Consider the following 21261-nt stretch of genomic DNA (forward strand, 5'->3'; position numbering starts at 1 on the left):
ATGAAAGGAAGTACTGCACCCGGCAAGGGTTCATGGGTAGCGTATATGCATGTGAATAGATCCTTTTAAAAACCCAAGTACTCTTCCTTTAGAATGCTAGAATTGGATGCAAAAAACCACTCAAATCCCATCGACTGCCAAAACATTTGAGTAAGGCGAGTTGTTAGAAAATCCGTGGGTTATGACTAGTTTAGCTGTTTTTCCTACCATACAATTTTTTGTACACTGTGCAACATTTCGATTATCCCATCGAACGGTTTGCCAACATTTTTACAAACTTTATAAGGTTATTTTCAGCGCCTATGTTTATGCTAATGCTAGACTGCATGCAAGTGCATGCAATAAGAGTGCATCTTCATGTTCTCGTCATTACTGTAGATATTATGCCGCTTGTTTTAAAATGGCTGCCTCTTAGTTGCGACTGCATTTGTTTGCGTGAAGATTGGAATTAAGAATGCCAATTAAGGACCTTTGTGCTTATCTTGTCTACCCTAGTTTACGATGATCCACTTTAGAAACATTTGAAGCATGCAATAATGCATCCATCCAGTTTGACATACAGTGCAAATGACTAATATGTAACGCCAAATATATGTTACTTAAATACGGTACACAATTAATGTTCCTTAACTAAATCTAAAGTAATATTCCAAAGTAGGAAAAATCCGAAAATCATGTTCATTTAACGCCTTAATTATCAGTATCAACAGGATAATGTAACATGTTAGTACGACATGTTGTATAAAAAATAATGAAAAAAATCCACACAGTAGCTCATACACAACTGTTCATACACAACTGATAAAATCAGCCTGATGTGCCAAATAGGAATATTTGGATGTTTGGGCCATTTGTGAATTTATGTTTTTTTTTTTTTATCCGAGGCACTTCATCTCTCGAGAATTTCATCCGATTCGTTGTTTTATGCACTGCAAGCAAGCAAACAGACAAAAAAAAGTCACAAGCACAGCTCGTATGCAGCATTTACGTTGCAGTCGATTGCAGATGGTTACGAAAACGGAAAGTTCTGGTTGTGGTAATTGAAGATTGAGAGGTAAATGAAGAAGAAAAAAACGTAAGGACGTTTGGAGTTCAGACTCGGTTTTGGTTTCATCTCGACGGGAAACACCCAGCCCATACGTACATCTAGGTCGTCAGTGTACGATGAAAACAGGATAAGCAAAAGTAGAATGAAAGTCTGAGCAGGTTCACCTGGGGCATGAGTTGCGATGATGTGTGTATGCTTTTAAGAGGTAAAGCACAGTCAAGGAAAACGTATCATTTCTTCAGTTCAGCAAACACTTGAGTTGTTGTTTTACTTGTTTTTTGCCGAGGTTACTTTTCCCGCAAACTCAATCCGCTAACGAGATGCAGCAGGTGAGAACAGGGGAGGAAATGGAGAGAAGCTTATTGCATCCCCGTTGCATTCCTCTTATGGTAAAAAACCCGCATCACGCAAGAGAGCAAATAAATAAGTTAAGTTTTTTAGTTAGTTTTTATCGAAATTAACGCTACCGTTTTGCAATGCTTGATGTTCTCCGTCGCTCGGTACTGTCGTAGTTCTTTCTCTAGATGAGACGCTGGCACTACTGCTTAAAAGGATACGACAAGTGAAAAACCGACGCCTAGGAGTGAAACGGGAAAAGAAATAAGACGACGTTTAAAAAAGCATCACACAACATAGTGCAAAACAGCTCAGAACCTCGCAGCAAAGGAGTGAAAACTTATGTGTATTTTTACATTCGAATGCATCTGCCCTTACCAACGCTACAACCACCAACTTCATCAGTTGAAAGCGACGCCACACAAGCGTATGCCGGTTGCCTCTGTTTAAGAAAGATGGGGACGCCGTGCAAGGTTACACGTGCGTTTCCTTCACTGCCAGTTTTGCTGTGGATCAGTGCAACAAAGTTAGCTGTGCAGTATGTGGTTTTAAGGATACGCTGTGATTCCGAATCTGAGAAAAAAGAAGCAAGTCTTAGTTTTGAATCATCATGAGAATGATTTCCTTTGAGAGTTGATAAAGAATTTTCAAACCGTTCACCCCAGTGGTGCTGTTGCATAAACATATTTTGACATCAGCAGACCTAGCTGTCGGCATCACACAACAAATAGAGATGTGTAATAACTGGATACGCAATACACACAGTACACGTAACAGTCCCATATTAATCAGTAAAGATGAAGCCGTGTTAGACATAGCGTGGAATGATATTAAAACGAAAGCGTTATAAATTGATATGCATTAACGAAGCTTCTATTTCGTATTCCTAGTTTCTTTAACTCTACAAAATAGGTACTTTCTTTGTTTATTTTTATAGAGACTTTGAGCCAATTGGCCCCATTCACCTCTTTCAAAAGAGGTACACAAGGTCTATTGGTGCAGTCCGCAACCCCTCGAGCCAAAATAAGTTTTGTATTTCTGTTTCTATGAGCTTTTATTAACAAACTATGACGGGTATGTTGTTAAGTCATGGGAGTACTACGGGACCAGCTCATTGCTTCCACTCAGCATTACAAACTTTTTCACTATCTTTGTATAGGCTTTCGTTTACCACATAACCAAACAATCACTCGTGGCCTCGGAGGGACGGTGCGTCGCTTGTCTAATGAAACAAATGTGCTGGAATGTTTAATAGAAATGTTTATGTGTTATGCCAAATGTTTCCATTTTAGCTTAAACAACATAAATGATATAAAATGCAACATCTCATTAAAATAGGCAGAAGATCCTCGCTTACGAAGATCAACATGGTTTAGCAACCTGCTTGTTATAGGAAAATTTCGATGTGTGAAAATCTCTTATCTCACTTTCTTCTTCTTCTTTGGCTCAACAATCGTTGTTGGCCTGTACCACTAGTGGCCTTGGTTTTTAGTGACTTATCGATAGCCCCATAGCACGATAGTCAGTACATATGGGTGCAAGATCCATCCGGGGATTGAACACATGACGGGCCTGTTGTTCGAGCAGACTGTACCACGTGATTGGTCACCTTACTTTGGTATGATAATAATAATTATTGGTTCTTCTTCTTCTTCTTCTTCTTTGGCACAACAACCGCTGTCGATCAAGGCCTGCCATTACCCACTAGTGGAGTGAGCTTGACTTTCAGTGACTTATTGTTACCATAGCAGGGTAGTGAGTCCTACGTATGGGGGCACGGTCTATTCGGGGCTTGAACCCATGACGGGCATGTTGTTACGTCGTACGAGTTGACGACTGTAACACCAGACCGGCACAATTATTGGTTCTACTGCCTAAATAATTATACTTCTTCTTCTTCTCCTTCTTATTCTTCTTCTTCTTCTTTGGCACAATAACCGTTGTCGGTCAAGGCCTGTCTGTACCACTAGTAGCCTAGTAAGTAAGCTAGTAAGCCATTTCAGTGTCTTATTGATTGGCATAGCAAGATGTTCAAGTCCTACATATAGAGACACGGTTCATTTGAGGCTTGAACCCATTACGGGCATCTTGTTCAGTCGTACGCGTTGATGACTGTACTACGAGATCGGACCAATAATATCCGTTGAATTCGCTGGTTAGTCGATTATTATTTTGTTGCCTCGAGTTATTGCATAAAGCATGTCTACTATTTCAAACTTTAAATGCACTATCAAAATAATGTTGGACTATCACAAATAATATATTGCAATATTAATTTTGTTTACAGAACACGTAAATATGGTAAATGAACAAATTAATTAACTATGCATCAATATATTCCATTATCTATTCTTTTTTCATTCCTCGTAAACTCGGCCTAGGTGACTTTATCACTATTATTACCATTTCGTTATATTCAAACGAGTTTTACATTCTTTTACGAGTTTATACCAAACGGGGAACCTGTGGGTAGAATTAACTTTAATGTACTTATAAAGTTTTTCTAATCACTTATCAAATCAATCTAACGAAAACAAACATTCTGACCATAAATATAAAATAAACAGTCTGTTACCAGCTACAATTCGTTGAGTGAGTTCATTGCAGTCGATTTTATGTGTGACGTCTTCATCCAGAGTTAATTATATCTTAGAATTGAAAATACACTTCTACTCTATATGTGCAAGTTTGTTCTTAAAATCGACACAATACCCACATGAACGGATGTTTGATGTATAGAGCAAATTCCAGTCGCAGTTAATCAAAGTACAGTGAATTTTCAAATAAGCAAAGCACAGGTGTTGTGAAATGCAAAAACGTACGAGCGATTGAAAAATAAAATTAATTCAATCAAATCATGTGCTTTACTCGTAACGAACACATTGCCCGGTGACTATGGAAAATACGGATGGGATGGAAAATCTTGTGTTTTAATTTTCGTTGATATCCATATCATACAGACAACGTCAAGCAATTTATGATGTTGAATTTATTTCGTGTTTCGTCAAAGCGAGTGTAATAAAAATTAAATTTTATAACATGCAAAATTTAATATAGCTTATATTACTTAGCACTTCAAATGTCTTACGCTACACATTTATTAATCTATGTGTTACAAAACTTTGTTTCGTATATTTTCTCTCGCTATTTCAATCATTTATCATTATAGAATTATCATTTATAGAATAATATGAACCTTTATAGATCTGTAGTGAACTGTCCCAAACCTGATTGGATGATTACTAATGATCAGATTACTAATGTTGTTTGCATAATTTTGCATCTTATTTATTAGTATTTTACTATATAGTCGAAATTAAATCATCTGTATGATAATAATTTTCTTATTTCTAATGATTTCTTCTTTTCATTCATCTTATTTGGATCATAATCAAAATCAAATAAAATTGGAAATACTGGTGTCAGTACAACGTACACAGTTTTTTATGTTTATCAAATAATTAATTTCTCGCTCTTCGTTAAATCTAATGTGCTGATCATTAACGAATGTTAGCCTGTTCGATATTGAGTTAGCTGCATTTGCTACTGGTAACCTCGAGGATAGCGATAATAACGATAATTATCGACCATTGTTATACGATTTGTACTTTTTTCTCTATGATCTTGTTAAACTGCATCGCGAAATCGAAAGTGACAGCGAAATGCCTCAAACGAATCTGTATGCAGGTCGGTCAATTTTAAGCACTTGAAATAAAAGTGAAAGTTGAACGATAAAATGTGTAAACCGAACTCGTGTAGTTTTTAACATTTGTAAACACTCCGTTACCTAATCGACTTGACAGTATAAATGAATTTAAACTCTAATAAATTTTACAAAAATAACTTATATATTGTAAGTACGAGCTCTCGAAATGAATATAATACCTTAATGACACAACTAGGTCACTAACTAACCAATGAGAAGGACGTAATACTTTAATAACCTTGAAATTTGGCCAGATAAGCCCCAAAATAACCTACTTGTTACTTGGTACTTGTTACTTGGCTCGTTTGAATTCTATTTCACATCATCTGATTGCATTCTTTCAGGATACTCGTCTTACCTAAAACATTTAGTCTAGTGGACATTTTCCATCTTCATTCCTGTATCTCCTATAGCCGGCAACGTAAAATTTTCTTGAACACTTTGAATGACCGGTCGACTGACCGTTAGCAGTCCAAGGATCAAACAGACGTAAAAAGGTACGACGGAAACTTTCCGGAAAATGGAACCACGAACAAGGAAAAAAGAAAGGAGAGCATAAGAATAAGAAAAATGAACGGTCTAAATGGTCGTCTTGATGTGGAGGCGCGTTGTTAAAAAGAAACTAACCTAACCTAAAGCAGACGGATCGACCCAACGCAAAATAGCGGTCGCGACTTTTATGCTGGACCTTGCACACCTCACTACCCCTACTGAAGATGACCGTGAAGCGTTTTGCCAGATTTTTTTTTTATTTGTTTACGTCTCGTAGCCTTTCTTGTGTCCGTTTGTTTACCTTTTTTTTATTAATTTTAAATTTGTATTTTTTTACAAGGACCACATTAAAGTTATTCTCTAGTTCAATTGTGAAAATAATACACACAACTGCCGACGTAAAGGTCGATACCCTCAACAAAAAAAATTGAATCAAAGAAACACAATAATACTGATGAAAATTAAAATTAAAATTTTTGGTTGGCAGAAATTGGTCTCACAAGCTTCTTTTAAATTCATTGCCACTGGTTTTTTAAATTTGTGCACAAGGGTGCAAATCCGTAAAAAAGTCCACTTTACTTAAGAACAGTGTGAACCTGATTTTTAATGAGTGTGTCTATGTATCTATAGCTATCAAAATAGTGTATTGGGTAGATGGTATCAAATATATTACCAACTTAGAAAATAATTGATAAAATTACTTGGTAATGTAAATTAAACTATATTGCAAATTATGTCTTGACTAGTAAATTCATCCACACATTTCCCCGATTCTGTATTACAAATGAACTGCTCAATATTTAAATAACTGGCAGCAAGGAATGGTATCGCAGCGTTTCAGAACACCGAATGACGATGACCTAATGCATGCACTTTCCCCAGCATGACCCATTCGTACATAATTCTTGTAGCAGTACCTAATCAGATTTAGAAACATGTCGCCTTTCACTCATTTCTACTCTTTAACCTATTCGTACTGTCTTTTTCTCTAATTCATAGAGCAGTACCAGTGTATGTATATGTAATATAATTATGCGCATGTGCATACTACATCGTGTGTAGAAGAAAAAGGAGATTAGAAGAATAGAGGAAATAGAAGAGTTATCTTTGTTGTTCCAGTGCTGTTTTCTCCTAACATTGGCTCAGCTACTGTGGTCTCTTGATTTTCAACTGTACCCTTATATCAACTGCCGCTATCAACCGAGTGCACACTTTGACCGACCGAAAGAGAATGATTCCCCCTTTGTTTTACGGTACAAGCACAGCCCTAAAGTGAGTTACACGTTTCATTCCAGTCAAATAGAGCGCTCGTTTCATTTCTCTGAGCGTCTCTGGGTGACCCGAGGTCGCTGAGGTTCGTCGAACGTGTGCAGTTTAAATGTCAGCTAGCTAGGTTGGCTGCATACTTTTGTTTGCTAAACCGTAACCCAATTAGCCATACTGTCAAACCAAACCGATCTTACCCTGATCTTCTTATTCTATATCCTATATTTGAAAAACTTACTGTAAACATATAAGCCTATATCAAGCCTTTAGCCGATTGAAATGTTTTATATATCCCATAATCAAAGGTAATTAACGTACAACGCATACAAAACTTTTTTTCTTCTCATTTTTTAATTAACCTCATCTAAATATAGAAATAAATAAAAAAGCACGCAGCCTTTCAGCTTATGCGAGTAAGAAATGGTTTGCTCTGGTAGCTTCGAATCACCCAAAGTCACTGAGATAAACGAAACGAGGCATCTCACTGGAAAGACATCTCATGAGCGCTGCTGGCACAAAAATAAGAGCTCAACATAAGGAGAACTCACCGGTACAAGAGTGTCGCTCACATCAGGGTTATGCTTATGCTGCAAAGAAAAGGGGGAATTAATCTGTTTCGGTCGGTCAAAATGTGCACTCGGTTGGCGGCGGCAGTCGAAATTTGGTCTCCTTTCGTTTGATAAAGCAAGTGCCACAGTTGTTTCCATTTGTTTCAAGAAGTGGGAACAAAAACGCAACAGCAAAATTAACGGCGCTCTTATACAAAATAATATTCTATATACGGTCAGAAAAAGTGTAAGTGAATTGTGTTCATGTTAAATCAAAAAGTGTAATAAACATGTGAAAATGTTGAAGATTCGACTGTTTCGATTTTGATCAACAACAACAACAACAACAACAACAACAACGATAACAGCAACAAAATAGTGCTACTGAATAGCTTAAAACCGAGTTTAAAATTAAATGAATTTCGCTTTGCACATGGAATGTCTAAACATCGATGTCGAGTTTTATTTGTAATGTTGTAATATATTTTTTTACGGGCACAAGCACCTAAAACAATGGCGATCCTCGCACAAAATGTTAATACCTCGTTATTGTACCTATTTTGTGCATATGTCAGCGAGATGCAAACTAGATCGACATGTTTTATGGTTATGGTGATGAACACCTTCGCATAGAAAAGGATAGCAGTGCTTCATTACCGTTACATTCTTTTTCTACAGGTATAATAATAAATGCATCGGGAAATTCTAACAACGAGTGTTACAGCAACATTCCAAACAAGAAGCAAAGGAAGCCGGTTAAAATAATAAAAGATTACAAGAGTGTTACTGTGTGCATCATGGAATAGATCGGTTTGGAAAGCTGTTTCAGTGATAATTGCAGTGGTTCCTTGGAAGGCAATAAAAAAGTGTATTCAAAAATAAGAGAAGTGGCAAAAAGAAGCGTGTAATGTTTTCTTTAATGTATATGGTGCAATACAAATGTGAAGCCTTTTTAATTGTATGGCTATTCCGTCAATGATCTGTTACTGTAAGATGGGTCTAGAGAAAATGTCTTGAATGGATCATGTTAGTTACAGTGCTTCAGTTGACAAGTGAAACTAAGCGAGCGTCTTTTCTGGTACTTTTTATCGAGATGTTGTCTCGAAAACTTTGACATGGAATGTTGAAAGTAACAGACGTTCAATAAATGCTTCAATCTCTTGAGTGCGGATGAGAGAAATTCCACGACTATGTGAAACACAAGAATAATGAGTTAAGTGCTAACTTCTTCGTTAGGTTTTAAATGCATCGTCAAAATTGAACTTTCGGAACTAAGATATTGTTTCCTTAGAACCTTTAGTTTGATTATGTTATGTGCAATCGTAAATATGTGATAAAATTACAAAACAACGTCCGGTCAATAGTAAAACAAACGATGCCGAATTATGTTCAATTCTTCAATTATGTTGTACTATGAATGTGTGTGATGTTGTATCGTGCTTCAAATTGTTCGATGGTGTGCAAATAGTGCAAAAACGTGCAGATAGAATAAAATTATAGTTTTAGAGTGTGTTTGTGCAAAATTGTGGTAATTAGCGCAGCTGAAAATTAAAACAAAATCGGAAAAAAGTGAACAAAATTGCCTTGGAAATAAAAGGAAAATGTAAACATGTTTGGCTTCAGCAATGAAAAACAACAATCGTGTTGGAAACGATAAGAAATTGATAAAATTACGAAACAAAAGATTTAATTGCTATGAAACCCCTTTGCAAAAAATAACTGTAACGCTGCAAACTTAAATTGAATCTACGAAGTTTTGGCAATAGTTCAATTATGATCGAAAATATCGTACAGTTTAAAGTTTATGAATGAGCACTACCTGGAGAGCAAAATGCGGCATTCAGATAATAAGGTGACGTGTAAAGGTACGTTTAAAAACAACTGCATGATTATTTTTGGGTTTACCGATTCAATATTATTTAATACAGCGTTTTGTATTCTTTGTGGAAAAAAGTGTTGATGGCTCAGCGTGTTGAAAAAAGTACAACACATTGGATGGACGATTAATTGCATGCTACTCAAATTCCTTTAAATTTATTTAACCACCCACAATATCTTACGGTGAAGGTGTCGTGTAGTGCCTAAGGTATTTTATATTCGCAGGAGAATTTTTCCCATCGGAGGCATGCTATGGCATAAATTATGATAATTAATGCGCTAACACCATGCTCAGATCTCCCAGTAACACTAATCGGTCGATAGCTTTAATTCTTTCCAACTCAAATCAAACATTAGAATAGAGTTCTTCGTGCATGTGTGTATGTGTGATTGTGTAGCGGTGAAAGAGAGGGAGAAGGATATAGACCATTGTATATTAGCAATTCAACGAAAGAGCAACATAATGTTTAGATTGGTGGTGTGACGTTAGACATTAAATGCCCAACCACCCTCATACAATCGATCACATCCTTGTACGATATAAAACACACAATTTTGTTATAATGTGTGTCGGTAGTGTTAACCCCATGGAAAGTGTGTGTATGGGAAGGAATAATCCTTGAACAGTAACATTCTGTAGAACTATTAATAAATCAAATCTATCGCAACACCTGACCCGTTGCTCAACGTTCAGTTACCTTTTCTTGAATACGGTTTCATCTAGCTATAAACCTTTTTCAATTTTCGTACAGTCCCTTCCGTCTTGTGACGACAGTACACATGTAGCGCCTGTGCATGTAAGCAAATGTGCGGTAAAACTAACTCCCAACGTAACCTGAGGTTAACCTTTGCTCATAAAAAATCGGATCACTTTCAAAAACCAGGAGACAAGGCAAGGATCCGTTTGTTGGTCAAGCATATGAGTTGTATTACTGAAAGGGCAAACGGCCTACGTCACCCTATTGTATGCTTCACGAACATTGCGTGTTGATGAGAATCAACGTCGATAATTATATGTGTGTAGCTCCATTGGCAAGCGCGAGAAGCCGGAAGGAAAATACCCGTAAAGAAAGAAATCAGAGCAATTGTTTAATTAAGTTTTCCCTTCTTACTTCAAAAATGTCTCATGGATTTGTTTTCTGTACATAACAGGACATGTGTTAGATAGCACATATATTCAATGGTATTATTTTTCTTGTAAAAAGTAAAACAAATTTCAGATGAATCAACATCACAAATGTTTTCAAAATTAATTATATTCTATTATTAATCTCTAAGTAATTCATTTTATTCGAAATGCTATTCAATAAGCTGGTTATATTTTACATGAAATACTTGAAGTGTATATATTCATCATCCTTCTTCTCCAGAAAAAATTGAAGTAATAAGCAATACAAAAGTTTAGTAACGAATTTATTTATTTAAATATTAAAAGCATGTTTTGGCTTCACTTCGATTTGATTTTTTTACGAAAGTCTGTACAGTTAATTGCAACTTCCAGTAACGATCCAATTAATCAAATATATTGCTGCTCATTTCACAACGCCTCGAGAGCTGCAATGGTTTTCTAGATGAATACCGCATTAGTCCTTGTTGGGGCAGTAAAATTTTTGACACAAATTAGCACGAAAACACCCCTATTCTCAACCGTTACGTACATTAGTAGCTTAAACCTTCCCGTAGTGCGTTTGTGTGGGACGGTGTGAACAACGATTTTCTACTGTACCGCTTGGCACGTGATATGTTCTGCTGAGCGATGTGCAGCAATGCAGGAAGTGTGGTGTAGTTTGCTTTAAACCCTACATTGCTGCTTGAGCAAGGTTTTACCATCTGTACACTACAAGCATCGAGCGCAGGGACAATTTCAAACGTAAGCATTTCATTTCACTCTCCTGCTACTCATTTTCCAGTCTCGATGCAGGTCAGAGCTTGGATGTGCTTGGCTTTTCTGCACCTGTGACGACAACGTTAACTTAACAGTATGCAATAATGCGCCTTCTCCATCTGAAGAGCCACGACTACCAACGAACAACCTGTGGAGGCAAACCTCGAGTCTTTCAGTTCTAGTCCACCGAGAAATCCTCGCTGTTGTGTGCAACTCTCCCAACCGAGACGGCTCGAGGTTCTTTTCGGGCAACCTTTACCCAGCGTAACATATTCCTTATGATGTGTTAATACGTGTCACCCCTCGTTATGTTATACTCGGTTCATGCAAATGTGCGGAAGCTGTACTTAACTCGAGACGGTGCACGGTAAACGCGTGTTGCCTTTGGCATCGATCCGTCTCATTTTTGCTTGTGATCCGAAATGTTGTTCAACCTTGTCTAACGCTACACGTTACTGAGGAGTAGAATTCTTTCTTGCAATTTCTAATGACTGTAATTAGAACACCTTGGGCTTAGCAAATTGTATCGGTGGTCATCAGTTTTACTCTGTTAGTTTACATTTTTGATTGAATTTTAAATACATTTATGCGATAGTGCTTTTAGAAAATATAATCTTTTCAGTTTTTTGCAAACCATAATGCGCAAAAAAATGAACGGATGATATAAATGGGATGGAAAATATCTTATCGTGGAAAACAGCATTGAATTTCTTAAAAATCTATTATCAAGGATCCATCAAAATATGTTTCATAACTTAATTTTGTCCTTCACCTAGCATTTTTGTTCATGGTTGAAATAGACATGATTAAAATAGATTGCGTTGAACTGCTACGGTAAAACTTAACATAATATAACGTTGTTTAAATTTTGCTATCGATAAAATTATCATTGTGCCAATTGAGGTTTGTTTTTAGTTTACGAAAATATTTATTCACTAATGCTAAAGGTAACATTATTTAATATATCTAATCCACTAGCAACTGCGTTATACAACCTTTTCGACAGATTGAAAATATTGCACAATAGCTAATTTAACAAACATGCCAGCAGCAAATCAAAGTTAATTTCTATCTACAAGTTGAATACTGAAATATTATTTATTTGTGGTAAGACAAATAAGAAAACAAATAATGTTCCATTATTGGCAATACAACTGTTGACTGAATCCGCTATAATTCGTTTAGTGTTGTTTCGATTTACATATTAGTTATAAGCTTTCTTTGTTTATAGTGTTTTCCGAAGAAGGTTTATAGTGTTGTTAGGTTTTTTTTTTTTTAATTTACTCGCAGTAAAATGTTGACGTAAATGAAATTGTAATTCGAGGTATGATAACTAACAAAAGATTGTTAATCATAAAGTATATTCAGTGACTTTTTTTCTAGTCAAAATCTTCACAGCATAGTTCAATAGTAACCTTCTATTTAAAAAAAAACGATGATTTAAGATTTACAGTCAACTGTTTTTTTTTATGAATGATTCCATAGCCAGGAATAAATATATGCACTTCTGTAAGTGACAGGTTGGGAAAACAATGCTATGAAAAAGGAAGATTTCACTAGTGCATGTTGCTTCGAATGTTTATGACCGAGAAAGATTTTTTCTTTAATTTCTTACTATCCAGTGGTATAGCTCATTTTTAGCAAAGTAACAAGCCGTCATGTACATGCACACCATAACAAAAGCCGCCAATTATGAAGAAGGGTAGACGTTTCCTAGTTACAGTGTACATTCAAATAGCTCTTCCTTTGAAAACATGCATTCGTCTCACAATAATAAAATAATGTTTTCTTTTACCTTCTTTTCTCTCTGCAGGGTGTAGAATACAAACCATCAACAGCAATGCTACGGATCAAACATTCAAGTGAAAAAAGGCTTTTAATGATTTTTATAAGACCAGAAACAAGTGATAAGGCAAGGGAGAGGTCTCTGTCATCGTCCATCGTGAACAACATAGTTCAAGGGATCTGAAAACAAATACGCCAAAAAAGTTTGCGATCAATCTGGCATGGAATGAAAAATCCCACTGCGTCAGACAAAGTCGACGAGTTTGCATTCAAAATAATACCATAAATGACAGTTTTGACATCTACACACAGCAGATAAAAAGAGTACAACCAAACTGGAAACGATAGGCTTCTAAACAGCAAAATTATGAAAGAATCATTTGAAATCATGCCTGACCAAGAACACTACAGCCTTCGGTGGAACAATCACCAAAATCATATACTCCGTGCATTTGACACGTTACTGCAAACAAAGACGCTCGTTGATGTAACATTGGTTTGTGCAGAAACAAGTATTCGCGCTCATAAGGTAGTGCTGTCAGCTTGCTCCCCATTTTTTCAGCGCGTTTTTTCGGATACCCCCTGTAAACATCCTGTAATTGTGTTAAAAGACTTCCGTGGATGGGTGGTACAGGCAATAGTAGATTTTATGTACCGTGGTGAAATCAGTGTTCCTCAGGAACGGCTATCGGTACTAATACAGGCCGGAGAATCACTGCAAGTACGTGGACTGGTGGACCATCCAGTAGCAGCCAACACCCCAACACCAGCCGAATCACCTGAAGACTTTAGCTTGCTGGAAGGCTCTCTTATATCGCCTACGTCGCCATCTCTACCCTCTCCTAATTTTCAAACAAATCATCAATCGGGACAACTTCGACACCACTCAACGACTCCCAGCAGTTTGATATCCGGGAACGCATCAAAACTTTTGCTACCGCCGCAAGTGTTTGCTGATCCTTCGATCAACCTCCCCAGTGCACCCGTTGATACGTGCACTTCTCCAATGCCGCGACGTAAACAAGCGCGTCCAAGAAGACGCTCTGGCGACTGTGGACCGCAGGACCTGAGCAGTAAACCCTCAACACCTGTCCCACAAACTTTGGACGACGACGAGACTGAACGCGATCTGCTTGATGAACGTCCAGACGATGAGGATGATCTAGAAGATTTGGAAGACGATGATGACGAAGACCTTAAGCGCATCTTGCACCGTAGCCAATCAGTCGATGAAAAACTGGCGGCACTAGTGGCAAATGAAAATTTACGAACACACTCTTCCAATAGCTTGACAACAACTCCGACAACGACGAATCCAACGAGCAACGATGAACGACGATCGCGCTCGTTACACAAATTAAGTCCTCGCAAAACACCTTCAGCCAATAGTAGTGCGGAACTCCTGAGGGATGCCGATCTCGAAACTGACCCGGTGGCAGTATCGTCTGCGTCTCCACCAGTATCTGATGGACCGGAGAATTTATGCATGAAAAAATCCTCTTCCAGTAGTTCATGTTTAATTACAAATAGTTCGAGCGGAGGTAGTGAGCAGCACGAGCGATTAGGGCCAATCGACGCTTCGGATAACAACACAACCAACGCTGAAACGAGTGATCGAGCAGCCATTCGAGATGGTACAGCACGCATGTCGGATGGGAGCAAAGAATCCTCTTCTCTTTCTGATGGCATCAGTGGACAATTGAGTAATCGAGGACTTCTTTCCTTGAAGGATATACGGCATCTGAACCGCGCGGCTTTAAACCGCTCCCTTGGATCAATCTCCCCTCCACCTTCTTTCTCGTCGTTAAGCAACAACCTACATCCGGCTCTGAGTCTTATGCATCACCATCACCATCATCATCATCATCATGGAGAATCGAAACGTGTGAAACTCGAAGATCGTGAGGATGAGCGCTCGCTGCTGCACGACGACATGATGGAACCGCCACACTTTTTGGATCATATGGATCTAGCACTCAGTACACATCAACATCCACTAGCACACCACCTTGCCCACCAACATCACCTACGCAATTCTTCCCCTCATGTAAGACCCCCAATGGTCGACGCTGGCATTGACAATAACGGCAGCAACAAGCAGAATAATAGTGGTATCCTCAGCAATAACAATAACGATAGCGCCGGCACTAACAATCACAACAGTATCCTGAACCAGCTCCACAGTAACCCAAATAACAAGCACCATCATCAGTCTGGTGGCCGACCTGGAACTCCCAAGCATCCATCCAGTATAGCAACCAACAACAACAATGCCAACAACAGCTCCTCCAGCAACAGTAGCAACAATAACGGAGGCAGTAACAGTACCGGTAGCAACAACAATCTTCACCATGGTCATCACCCCCATCATCATCCACACAATGGTCCAAAAGGATCTGCTGGAGGGCCGAAAGACTTTCTCCACAGTCCCACCCTTAACTTTCCACCCTTCTTCAATCATGCCGAAGGACCACCGAGACCGACCCATTCGCCACTTCCATTCCCGCATATGCCGTCGGTGTCCTCCCTGACGCTCACTCCACCTCACAGTAAGTATTGCGTGTATAAATATTGGGTATGCATATTGGGTAAGGGTGTATGAACACTACATAGCGCACGACTATTTAAACAAATTTCCTTTTTTTGCTATTTTTAAACATTTTTCAAGCAATCCACCCTGCCTAATAAATTAAAATTTAAAAGATTTGAATGGCTTTGCGAAAGAGATTGAAGATTATCAAACATTCATAAACTGTTTTAGTTTATCAATCAAACATTCATAAACTGTTATAGCATTACCAAGCAAATAAATGTTTTTTTTTTCGCAATCGTTATCATGATAGCAAAATTATGTCGACTGCCTTTTCCTTCTCCTCAATTTTGAGTAAAATTTTGAGATCGTTGAAAATGGAACTGCTGAACAAAGCAAATCAATTCAATGATATGGACGCCTTTTTCTCACAAGATTGTTCAACCGTCCAATAATTAACCATACTGTGTTATTGCTTGTCATAGGCTTTGCTGCAATGTTGAAGATGTTTCCATGTTGGAATTCGGCTCCCGTGAAGTTCGTCTTATGTGCATTTTACCTTTGTAAAACTGTTACCAAAGCTATGTCTACCCATAGCAATGGTAGTCGCACTCACACGCCCTCCCTCCCACCCCTGGTTCCCGAGAGGGAGCTGTCTCAACCGTTCAAACGTTCTGCCCCATGTCCATTCCTGAGCTTTCTTTTGGGTACATCCAAAAAGGCAGGCTATAAAAATAAAAATTAAGATATTTCCCCCTATTGTTTTCCGCCCAAATTTCGCGGCCACTTTTTACTAACGCTGCTAACGGCGCCCCCCGCATGACCGCAAACCATGCGGCCAACAATGACCATATAAAATTACATATTTTATCATACACGCTCGCGAGGTCGCAAACGTCCATCCGTCCGTCCGCATGAACGGGCCAGCCGCTTCCAATAATACGTTCATTCACTGGTTCCTCGCAGCTTTACTCTTCAATGCTCTCTGCAGTGGTGGCTGAGTAGATTCATGTGATTTCCACCAGTCAGCTGAACGAGAAAAATACTCCATCGTCAATGATAATATCATCAAAAAGTACGGCGGCTCTTATACACCCAACAGTCGCGGCCACGCGTAATTAACGCACTGGAGCAAGGTGTCGTTTTTTGGAACCGATCCCGTTAACCTTCTTTTCGGTTGTTCTCTGCATGACGTGGGACGATTTTTTGAATGACTGAAATTGGGAAAAAGCAACCCTATCTTGGCCGTGGCAGCACATGATTAGCACGGGAAAAATCTCAACTATCTATGCTGCCCCGCGTAGGTGTCATTATTTCTTTTGTTTTAGTTGTTTTCCCCTCATTTCGGGTCGTTTTGTTTTTCTAACCAACAATGTATGTATGCATGAGCGTACGGACACAAACACACACGCGCGTATCATACTTTTGGTGGTGTGTATGTAGTTCACACGATTTTTTTTTATGAAGAAGTGTATTTTGGTGTTTCGTTCAAAAAAGTTCGCATCACTGGGGCGGGTTTGGGAAATTTAATGAAACGGACGACGGCAGATGCCTTGTGAACGAACAAAATGCAAAAGTGTGCTGCATGGTCACACAGCGTAGGTCGTTGGACATTCCTTAATTCTTTCATTCTTTTCGGATCCAGCTGGGTAGGCTCTTTGGCTCATCTACAATTTTGCACTTTTTGGTCGTTTTTAATGTATGTGAGATAGTGAAGGTGAGGGTAGTTCATGACCTGAATGGATACAATATATTCGAAGACAAGCTTAAGTCCGAGCGCCTATTGGACGAGTATGTTTATCTTGACCGTTTTTTTATACTTTTGCTCATTATGATTTCACACGTATCGTGGGATTTTTTTGCTCTGTTGTAATGCGTCAAACGTCTTGCAGGTCGCAACAAAAGTATAGCTTTGATATATGCTTCAAACTAATATAGTTCTCATTCCACATTTCTTGCTATAGACACAATCCAAATGAATATAGAATAACACCTTAGAAACAAACTAAAAAAACCTTCTTCTTTTTTGCAGTGTTTGGTCTAGATTCACCGCTAGGACTGTTTCCGCCAGGAATGGATCCTGGCAAAATATACAGCCCATTAATGGAAATGTCTGATCCTAGGGGATTGCATCATGAAGGACCTCCGTTCCTCAAGAAGAAAAGTAAGTGTATGTATTCCATAACAATTGACAATTTCATTGTCAAAGAGTTTCTTAAATTAAGGTAGACATGCATAAAACATTATCTTGTTTTAGAATGAATTATAAATGAAATTTACAGTAATTCCATAAATCTACCAACCATCAACAAATATTTCGAGCCAACCATTAAATGGAGCAAGCAAGTAACGCAATAAAAACGATACTTATTTGATCACCGTTACGCTTTGATGGATTTCCTAATCGTCACCTGGGGGTACACGGCACAAGCTGTAGCTGTATAGCCAACTTCCCAGTGTCAAAGCACGTGCAACAAACAGTTACGTTAATGCAATTTTCACAGTTCTGTTTTTTGTTTAATTTCCCCTTTTTCTTCATGCTGTCGAACCGACAGGTGGTTTTATAAACACTGAGTCTTTCTGTCGATCATGTCACACATGATCGGACACATCTTGTCAACCCATTGAAATGTACGACAAATTTTCACATATGCACCATTAACATCGTCTTGATGTGCATGTGTGTGAGTGTGTTTTTAACATCAACACTTCCTACACTTGCGAAAGTTTTTTTTGCAATACTCCTACGCAATACAGAGCCTGAACAGTAAAAACGGATGCCTTTTAATTGATCAAGTGAACTTGAAAAAACACGCTTAGAATATACATTTACTTTTTGGGAATACATTTGTAAAAATTCGTACAATTGATTCCTATGTAAATTTTTTTGACTGATGTGGAGGGATCGTGGAGATAATTGGATGGGTGAGTACTTCCGGTATTGTTGGAATTAATGTTTGGTATTTTTTCTGTTACATCTTTGTGTGATGGAAAAACATTAAAAAACAAAACAAAACAAAAATATCTGAGTCTGAGTCTGAAGAAAAAGTCTGACAACAAATTCAAAACGTTTTGCATTCATCCATGGTGGCCTCAGTATCCTATCAGTGTCTTCTAATGGGATAGTATGTTATGGTTATGAGAAGTTAGTAATGGAATAATTAAGTCAGTCGAGCCAACCAGCCTCTTACATGGCCATTTCACTAGAAACACATTCCCTCTATTTTAACATTTATAGTAATTGTATTAATCATACATTACATCATATAAAATAATATCTTTTGATCTTTACAATCTTCTTTACAACATATTAGAATGATAACAAATATTTAGATCTTAATAGTGTTTCAAAAAATCCATACCAAACTCCTTATCCATATGTTTCCAATCTTTATTCAATGTTAGAACTATTGCATATGATGCGCTCGTCACATATACCCCATACACTTTTCATTTTGTTTCATTATCAAACCTTACATTGCTCTGAAAACTAAATGAGTCACATTCACATGCACAGTTTCGAGATTTCGACGACCCTGTAGATTTTTCATATTCAGCTTCTCACAATGCCATCGTTCCACCAACGTATTCATGGTGTATGATGATAGATGGCACGTTTACGAGAAGGTTCACTCTTTTGCGTTGCTTCTTTCCTTTGCACCGTTTGCAAAAAGAAAGGCAGCATTTGGAAAGATTCACGTAAGATTTTTGTTTGTTTGTGCGTTTACTTTTTTTGCTTTTCTTTTTCTACTTTCGCTTGCTCGTTTTGGTGGTGGCAAAACAATTATTTCAAGGCATTCAAACATTTTCTCTAGACGAAAGGATAATCTTCAGCTTCGTTGCCTCGTTCTTTGGCACGATTGCGGCGCACGGTAGTAAAGAGTTTTGCATTTCTGGTGCGCCTTTTATGTGATGCACCAACACCATTGCTTCAACAGCCGAATGCGTCGTTTTGTTAAGCATCTTTTGATGCGACTCCTGTTTTTAACATTCCTTAGCTCGCTCATTTTCATGTGCTGCGGGTAAGCCTGGAGATAGATTTGGTTTATTCCATTTGCTGTGCCCAATTTTATAAGTTTTCATTTTCCGCATTCAAAGAACTGGAATCGATTTTCCAACCCCCAAAAACGCGTTCATCATGTTATCGTCGTGTTACGGGGGTTTATACGAGACCGTGCATCACCCACAGTCCTGCACTGTATTTCGGCGGCAAATTTGAAAGATGGCATAACCGGTTGTGAGTAGTTGAGCTGCTTTTTTTATTTTTCCCAACCATGAAGCCAATGTTGATTTGTTATTTTTAAAATTTCGATTAAACAATGTCGCCGTTGCCGTTGCTGACAACGTTCCGTGTGCCGTTAGTTTTGGCAGATTCTACATTTCACTGATTCGATATCGAAGGTAGAAGCGCTGGGTGAGAATGTGTGTATGGCCCACCCTTTTCTACCAATCTATCCAGTATATGCATGCGATAGCAGTCATGTTTGGAACAACGAATGGACATGCGAATCGAAAAGCGGAGCAACACATGAACCTCACAACCGCATTACACCGTGTTTGAGCTGCAACTCGTTTCTATCGAGGGAATGAGCTGCTCGAAAGAGTTTGAAAAAGCAGAGTTTTATTTTGCCTCGTTAGGTAGCAACGCTGCTTTTCACATTTTTAAGTTAATATCATCAAGTATGATAAATGCATTCCCCTTCACCATGTGTACAAACTTTTCGAAAACATTAGTTTTTTTATTAACCTTATGCCTCTTGATACATTAATTTCACAGTCTCGTGTATGGTAAGTTGAAAGATTGGGAGATAATGTTGAACATTTTTTAAACACTGTTTAACACAAAGAAAACCTCCCATAATGTATGTTTTTCTTAAATTCATTTTAATGGGTATCAATGCATTAGCTCAGCTTTCTACCAACGAGTATTAGAAACGGTGCTTTAATAGGAAATTTGTATGAATGGTATAACGCACCGCAGCTAGGTGGAAAACGGTGGAAATTTACGGTAGATCAAGTCGATCACATGGAACGGCCACAATTCCAATGGCTAGATTGAATAATTATATCTCAAACCAGGGTGACTATAATGTTGTATTTCCTTGTAGAACAGTTGTAGTTTATACAACTCTTATTGATATTTAATTATTTTGCTATCTAACTAATTATAACGAGTTTTTTTTCGATTTAAGGCCCGCCACTGCCGTATTCTAAAACTGTCATTCAACTAGACATTTCTAGTTCTATAAACGTTTTCTGACATTTTGTGCAAACCCAGTATTTAAGAAATCGATCGCCTTTTTAAATCTGGAGGCAGCAGGTTGGGAAGCATAATGTCGGCGCATTGCGCTTTTCATGCACCTGCCAACTTAAACGGCCGACCTACCTTACGCTACGCGATGACGAATTTTTGATGTGGGGAACTTCAATTACCCACAATACAATAAAATCGTGCTGGCTCACAGTTTCTGCCAAACACAGTAGAAGAAAAACAAAAATTATATCGTTCCATGTTCCAAGTTAGGCCGTCCTGGTTTTTTTTTGTATTTTGTCGATTTTTCACGTTGCTCCAAAAAATTCATTATTTAAATTCGTTGCTCCAACAAACTCTACTAGGTGCCACGCAACCACCAATGAAATGATGTGATCAATTTCCGTGTCAAATTTAATATTTCTGTTTCAGTTTTTTTCGTATGAGCGTGATTTTGTTCTAAAGTAAGAGTAGCAAAAATCTGAGAATTCCATTTGTTGTAATATTAACATTTTGTACAAAAAAAAACCCTAAAT

At 38.0% G+C, this 21261-nt stretch overlaps 1 protein-coding gene across 2 annotated transcripts in view; it reads left to right on the plus strand.

The window, feature by feature from the left end:
* The first annotated feature begins 7442 nt into the window (after positions 1-7442).
* Positions 7443-21261, plus strand: part of LOC1272684 (protein jim lovell) — a 32770-nt gene continuing 18951 nt past the window's right edge. The window contains exons 1-4 of one of the 2 annotated variants that reach the window (XM_061656564.1): positions 7443-7643; positions 8075-9261; positions 12973-15493; positions 17507-17644. In XM_061656564.1, coding sequence (XP_061512548.1) covers positions 13312-15493; positions 17507-17644 — 2320 coding nt within the window. In that variant the 5' untranslated portion in view covers positions 7443-7643; positions 8075-9261; positions 12973-13311. The remainder of the gene's footprint in view (positions 7644-8074; positions 9262-12972; positions 15494-17506; positions 17645-21261) is intronic. The other variant, XM_061656565.1, reaches the window with a different exon arrangement.

The sequence above is a fragment of the Anopheles gambiae genome, chromosome 3, assembly GCF_943734735.2.
Source record: "Anopheles gambiae chromosome 3, idAnoGambNW_F1_1, whole genome shotgun sequence".
NCBI lineage: Eukaryota > Metazoa > Arthropoda > Insecta > Diptera > Culicidae > Anopheles > Anopheles gambiae.